The sequence below is a fragment of the Oncorhynchus tshawytscha genome, linkage group LG15 (assembly GCF_018296145.1).
Source record: "Oncorhynchus tshawytscha isolate Ot180627B linkage group LG15, Otsh_v2.0, whole genome shotgun sequence".
Lineage (NCBI taxonomy): Eukaryota > Metazoa > Chordata > Actinopteri > Salmoniformes > Salmonidae > Oncorhynchus > Oncorhynchus tshawytscha.
The window spans coordinates 27,438,688-27,446,315 of NC_056443.1; the positions used below are offsets into that span (position 1 = coordinate 27,438,688).

At 41.6% G+C, this 7,628-nt stretch overlaps 1 protein-coding gene across 2 annotated transcripts in view; it reads left to right on the plus strand.

Moving 5' to 3' along the window:
• Positions 1-7,022, plus strand: part of LOC112214773 (equilibrative nucleoside transporter 2) — a 39,346-nt gene extending 32,324 nt beyond the window's left edge. For both annotated transcript variants that reach the window (XM_042298399.1, XM_042298400.1), the window contains 7 exons: positions 557-654; positions 862-931; positions 1,764-1,954; positions 2,188-2,290; positions 2,560-2,645; positions 2,893-3,092; positions 3,505-7,022. In XM_042298399.1, the coding sequence (XP_042154333.1) occupies positions 557-654; positions 862-931; positions 1,764-1,954; positions 2,188-2,290; positions 2,560-2,645; positions 2,893-3,092; positions 3,505-3,616 (860 nt within the window). In that variant the 3' untranslated portion in view covers positions 3,617-7,022. The remainder of the gene's footprint in view (positions 1-556; positions 655-861; positions 932-1,763; positions 1,955-2,187; positions 2,291-2,559; positions 2,646-2,892; positions 3,093-3,504) is intronic.
• Positions 7,023-7,628: the final 606 nt, after the last annotated feature.

The following is a 7,628-nucleotide window of genomic DNA, read 5'->3' on the forward strand; positions in this document are numbered from 1 at the left end:
CTGACATGATGTCAGCTGGTCCTTTTGTGGCAGGGCTGAAATGCAGTGGAAATGTTTTTGGGGATTCAGGTCATTTGCATGGCAAAGAGGGACTTTGCAATTAATTGCAATTCATCTGACTACTCTTCATAAAATTCTGAAGTATATGCAAATTGCCATCTTACAATCTGAGGTAGCAGACTTTGTGAAAATTAATATTTGTGTCATTCTCAAACCTTTTGGCCACGACTGTATATAAAGTGTAGGTGTGTATATTTGCTTTATATATATATGTATATTTGAACATTATCTATGATTGAATGTATGAAACAGAGTGCCCATCTTTCTAACCAACAGAGGATCACAGTGGATATAGTCTCTAGACTTTTTTGTGTATATATCTGTCTATCTTCAAATGATCCTATATGTATCTTTTGCCTGGTGTAACATTTCATGTATTTTGAGTTGTCAAATCAAATTAAAAAAACTATAGACAAATGAGTATGATGTGGCCTCTGCAACTCCACTTGTAAGTAGTTCTCTGACCTCTCCTTTCTATTTTGTGGTTGTGTGACAGGTGATACGGACCCTGAGACGGCTGCGTTGGGTTACTTCATCACGCCGTGTGTAGGAACCCTGATCACTTTGCTTAGCTACCTCCTACTGCCTCGCCTGGTGAGTTGCTCAGCTTTACAGCACTAGAATGTAATAGAAGCCCTGGTAGATACCACAGGTTGGGCCTCAGAACAGACCCTGTATCCCCCGGGCCTGTAGCTGACCATACTGCAGTACGGCATGACTTTGTTTTACCTGAGGAATCTGTGTTCAAGGTCATGGAATGTTCAGTCTGTCTCATTTGGCCTCTGCTCCGGTTTCATCCAGGAGTTTGCCCAGTTTTACTTGGACAAGAGCAGGAGTTATGAGGTGGAGCCTGCAGATGAGCTGCTGAAAGGTGAGGCTGCTGAAAGCTGTGAGAGACACCCATTCATAGTGAAAGATGTGGGTTATTTTGTGCTCATATCTCACCAATGACCATTCACAGCAGTGCAGATTGTCACTGCTAGTACTCTCCTTTACACTCAGGGGTTGTATACAAAGTTCACTTTAGTTGTTTTTGGCACTGAGTTGTGCGGCAGTCTCGGGCTTGGGAACATTGGTTGTACATATCCAAACATCTCAGAGTAGGAGTGCTGATCTAGGATCAGGTCTCCCCCGTCCATGTAATCGTGTTAATTGTGATCTAAAAGGCAAAGGCGAATCAGAACTCCTACTCTAAGACGCAAGATGCATACAGGCCATGGTCTGAATGGAACTGATTCAACAGATCGTTATCCCATTAGCCCAGTTTATTCACATTTATCCAATTAGTGCAGCAACCTCTCCCAGACAAAGAGCTGCCCTGTGGGACATTTACAGATCAGACACTATTAAACCACCCCATCGCTCTCCTGTTAACGTCAATAGATGTTTCCATGGAAATTAACAAAGGTCTAGGAAAGCCAGGGCTGTTCAATATCGGTCCTGGAGGGATCGGGGACTACAGTAATTCAGCTATAGCTTGGTCCAGTTTTTCCTAATGAGGTCATGGGATGAGGAAAAACTCCTGGCCCTATTCTTAACAGATAATGTAGTAGTCTGGTGGGCTCCAGAAACTAGTGTCTGTCCCTCCCTCCCTTTATAATGACATCTGCCATCACTCCCACACACATTTACCTCTGCCTGTTGATTGGCCAGTGTTAGGTCAAGTCAATCTATTTTCCCTGAAATCTTTCTCTTTCTTCCAGTGACAGAGAGTGGCACGGCGGAGAACGGCAAGCTGTATGGCCACGCCAATGGCTCATTGGCCAATGGAGGTGCCAGTGGCGAGGAGGTGGAGCTAAAGGGGGCTGGGGTCAGTCCCAAGCAGGCCTTCTTAACCCTGGAGCAGGCTGAGGTCAGGGACAGGAAGTCCACCATCATGGAGGTGTTTAAAAAGGTAATGCTGACCTCTGTTGTTACTCAGCAGGCTCTCTACTGGTCATATATTTATTTATGTATTTTTTTATTTTCTAAATATATGGCTCTGATGTATAGTTGAGGTCCAATTCCCTACCCTTTTCTGAAGTGTGCACTTGTTCACTCCCCAACATGCATTAAAAGCACCAGAGGAGTTTAAGCATGGGAGTGTGTCCACTATATTTCTTACCTTGTCCCTGTCTCTCTCTCCAGATATGGGTGATGGCTTTCTGTGTTGTTTTTGTCTTCACCGTCACTCTCGCTGTGTTCCCCGCCGTCACTGTGGACGTCAAGACCATATACCCTGGGAAATGGGGTATGTATACACTTTTAGAAAAATCAGTTTCAAAAGGGTTCTTCGGCTGTCCCCGTAAGAGAACCCTTTCTCGTTCCAGGTAGAACCATTTTCTACCTGTAACCAAAAAGGGTTCTTTAAAAAGTTATCCCATGGGAACATCCGAATAACCCTTTTAGGTTCTAGATAGCACCTTTTTTTCTAAGAGTGTAGATATGTATACTGTATGTTTAATATGCATGAGATGTAAAACTCTGATGAAGCACCTCTCTCCCTCTTCCTCCCATCAGAACCTTATTTCATCTCTGTGTGTTGCTTCCTCATTTTCAACGTGTGTGACTGGATCGGCAGAACTGTCACCACCCTGGTCCAGTGGGTAGGTGTCTGATCCCATTTCATCTCTGTGGATTAATGTCATTTTATTACACATTTGATAGGATCACAATGGATTTGATTTATGTAACAACTTTCGAGGTTTCTCAGTGTTTTATAATCCTTCACTTTCTTTCCCAGCATGAAAGTTTTAGTTCTTAGTATTACATTTAGTTATTATTCTAAAATGATTTTATTGTGTCTATCCACCTTGTATATCAGTAACATTTCTCTGTGTATGTGGACCGCAGCCGCCCAAGGAGAGTTGTCTGTTTCCGGGGCTGGTGGTCTCCAGGGTGGTGTTTGTTCCCCTGCTGATGTTCTGTAACGTCCAGAGCCGCTCCTACCTCCCCGTCCTCTTCTCCCACGACGCTGCCTTCGCCTTCATCATGATGCTCTTCTCCCTCTCCAACGGATACTGCGTCTGCCTCTCCATGTCCTACGCCCCACAGTGAGTAGAAGTAACACACGCGCGCACCATACGTGATAGTCCCGTCATAACATTTTGCCAGTTATTCACGTATTGACTAATCCAATCTACTTGTCATGGTTTGTCACTCTTCTTTAGTCACCTTTGGCTTAACAAGTTCTTGGTACCACTTCTCTCCCACACACACTCTGGAATTCTCTTTCAGTCACATGACATACTTTTTCTCTCACCCGACCATGCCAACTTCCTTGTTGCCACTGTAACACCACAACAAAACCTACCCTATATCTGCGGTGTATTCAATAGGAACCACACGAGCAGAAACCCAAATTTGTCCAATAAGAAATGCTTGTGTTTTATTTTTCCATGACAAATAATTTTGCTACAGTATGCTTATGAATACACGCCTGTCTCTCTCTCCGTCTCCTCCGAGGTTGGTGGCTCCTAAAGATGCAGAGACGGCCGGGGCCCTGATGACTTTCTTCCTGGCCCTGGGCCTCTCCATCGGGGCCGCCCTGTCCTTCCTGCTGCGACTACTGGTCTAGACACACACACACATCAGAGGACCACCACCATCAGTCAACAGCCACCCCCATCCCCATCCGTAAAGTGACGGGACACGCCATGACATCATCCACTTCCATCGTCATACCTAGAGGGACCCAGGCTGGGAATAGAGCTGCCTAAAGAAAAGCCTGCATCAAAATGATATTAGTACTGACCACAATAGACATTATACCAGGGATTGAATATCATCTCCCCAGTTGCCTGACATGCACAACACGTATTGAAATAACTGAGATATGAAGGGTATGACGCTACATGACTAGCTACTTTACAACTGGTTTACAGTGGTTAGTAGTAAAAGACTCTGGTTGCCTCTCATCGGACAACAATGAATAGACACAGTCGGTGCCAAACAGTTTTAAACTTGGGTCGTTATTTTTGAGTTGGACCATTTTAAGGAGGTTTTTGTATAATGTTTGTTTTCCTGTGGTTTTCTTAAGGCACTAACCTTAGTCAAGAACAGGAGCTAGAGGAGTTTATGGAGAACTAATGGATTGTTCCACAAAGTAGATCATTTTCTCACGGAAGTCTTATTTTCATAATGACATCAGATTAAATCAGGATTACTAGCTCTGATGAGTAAGTACTTATATTTTTCAACAAAGCCTTTGATTTGATTGAAAACTTTTGATTTATTTTGGATATCATGACAATATGAAATAGTACATTATTTTTGCACGGAAGACCAATGAAATTATTTCCCTTAGTTTGCATTTGGTTACAGATAGGTTTCTTCATTATGTTATTTGCACATCAGTGGTCTGTGTACATCAGCACACTCATGTCATTCTAGCCCATTGGAGTGGAGAGGACCACTTGGGGTGTGTTCAATAGAGTGAAATGTAGTTCATAGAAAATACTCCATTCGCTTCCTGTTCATGTCAGGATAATGGCCCAGTAGGACAGGTTTTAGAAACAGGATATGATGCAGTGTAATGATAGGAACAGAGGGCAAGGAGGTGATGGGAACCAGACCACATTCCACTCCTCCTCCTTCCCACTGTTCTCCTGAGGGTAGCGTTCAGTCTGACCATAACAGTGTTTCCCAAATTCGGTCCTTGGGACCCCAAGGGGTGCACGTTTTGTTTTTATGTCCCAGCACTACACAGCTGATTCAACTAATTATCAGGCTTTTGATAATATGAATCAGATGTGTAGTGTTAAGGCAAAAAACAAAAAGGTGCACACGTTGGGGTCCCGAGGTTTGATTTTGGGAAACGCTGCCCTAACACCATTCTGTGCTGCTAACCTACCTATTAACCTGTTGCTGTCTAGTCACGTTGTTTGAACAGAGCTTTGGCTTTAGGTATAATGTACAAAGGTGTGCTGTGACAGATTTTTCAAAACAAAAAGGGATACACTCTGCTTTGTTGTAAACAGGGTGTTGGTCTCTAGCGTTTGGCTTTTGGTAATAACAAATTGTTTAACTTTTTCTCACCATGAAAAAGTGTCAGCTATTCTGTTTCGATTATGTAAATTCATTGGATTTAAGTAACAGCACTTGTTTTTGTTTTGCTGTTGGTCATTTACTAGACTAAAGTATAGTATTTTGAACACGGATGAAGAACAAGAATAGCTTCTAGCGGTCACTGGCTGATGAGCCAGCTAAGGTTAAGGTGTCTGTATCTTCCAATATTTGACTTCATATTACACAGACAGTGGGAGTAAAACGCATTACAGAAAAATATTTTTAAATACATTACCATAACACTAAATCACAATTCCATAATTATCTGCCAATTTTCATTCCTTGAATGTATCATGGCCACGATGATTTAATGGAGTCATATTATACATTTAACAGAGTGCCATTAAACATGAATCGACAACCATTTCTAAAGCTGTGCATTAAGTCAAGTTATAGATTTGTCTATAAACTATTTATTTTTTGCCCATTCTGTTTCCATTCCAGATATGAACACATTGATTACAACCTTACCAACTCTATGAACTTTGTGTTTGCTCTATTTTGGTTTCTAGACTTTCCTTTCTTTCTTTCTTCCTCTAATATAAGTATCTGTTGTTTTAAAATCCTTTTTATGTGTCCCTCTCATGAAATCTTTGTTTTTGATTTGATTGCTCAACGTTTAAGAGTGTTTTCTGAATGGAGTGAGAATTAACTGTCATGTATGTAGAAGACAAACAAGGTACCTGTACCTGGTGTTGTTGAGACAAACATCTGTTTGGTTTCAGAATGGCTGGATGAAGGGCTGATGTGGGTAATGGCCCTGTTCAAATACTCTACAGATGTACCCTTCCTTACTTTAGGAAATCACTGGCCTATCACAATTGCATATGTGTTAGCAAGGACTCCAATACACAGCTTACATCTATTCTGTCATGTTAGAACAGTGATCGAGGTAGGAAAGAAGGAAGCGTTTTTGAACAATACCCGTCTACCTGAACCAGTGGTTTAGTGGTGACTGGAGAAGTGGGTATAATCATTTTGCCCCCCAAAAATTCAAACGGCCCGCCCAGGGAAGGAAAGGAGCCCTGTGAGAAAAATGCTATGAGAAATAGTGATACAAACCACGTTTCCATCCAGATTTCATTCCATATAAAAATCACGACAGCTGTGATGAAAACGGGTAGTTTAAGTACAATTTTATAAATACCGACATATAATTTGTTAATTCGCCCATGGGATATTTTTGTGTCAGTAAAATTAATTATGCGAGAAATTGTGGTGGAAACACTTATGCGTAAATATTGATATAATAAACATGAGTCACGCGATGACATGTTGTGTGGTCCTCCAGCTACGACTCTGGAAACCATGCAGTATATTAGGCTACATATTAAATCAATTATGAACTTTACAGGGTGGTGAGAGGGCATGGTAATCTTGATGCTCCTTTTAAATAAATATTGAGGATCTGATTCTGGTGACATGGTGATCGATGCATGACTGATTTAGCCATAACCTTATCACTAGTCTACCCTCACTGTATCTGCCAGCTGTTGGCCACGTGTCAACATCAGAGTAGGCACATTTGCTATTTAACAGTTTTTGTGACTAAACTATCGATAGAGTTGAAAATGCGACGTGAACATTAGATTTTTAACACTAAATCGCGTACATGTGTGCATCACGTCATCACGCACTGACTTTTATCCTCAACAAATCTATTTGGTGGAAACGCCACTGGTGGGAAAATGTGTATATTTTCTTTATGCATATTAAAAAAATATTCGCATGAAAATCTGTCGCCAACTGGATGAAAAACTAGCTATATTCTCTGACCTAAAATGATCAATCCCATCCTGGTCTTTCGCAGTCAGGTCAACCCAAGTTGTACTGTGCAAGTAGGCTAATAGTAGGCCTACTATTGAAACAGATACAAGAGGCTGTCAATTAAGAAATTCACAATTTTCAGATTTTTTTTAAAGAAATCTGAAACTTTAAAAAAAGACAAACAACCAAATTGGATGCTCTAAGTCCATAGCGATGCTTAAACCACATCACGAGACTACTTTTGAGGTCTGGGAAAAATCTAAGAAATATAGATTTTGTGGTGTTTTAGAAAGGTGTTTTGGAACATTGCTGTGCCTAAAACGTGAAGAAATAATATTTCAACATTTTAAGATTAACATACTGATCGGTTTCATCAGCCTTGTTAATTGATTCGGCGAATACCTTCCCCACACTACTTTGGTACGCATCAGGGGTTTAAGAAGTGAGTATACTCAATGCCCACTGAAAAATACGTGGGTATACGGAGTATACCAGCGTCTACCTTCCAATACACCACTGGTCTGGGACCGGTTTCCCAAAAGAGACATGGGATAGGATCCTATGGTTCTAATAATGAACTTAGTCTTCAGATGCTTTTGGGGAACTGGGCTCTGGAGCATTACTAAGGTTGCATCCCGATTTCCACCCTTCCCCCGAAGTGTGCACTTACAACTTTCTTGCATGGATGTTAACGACTGTGGAAACGGTAAACTCCCTCCAACCTAATTTTACACCAGTCCGACGCTGTTAAATCC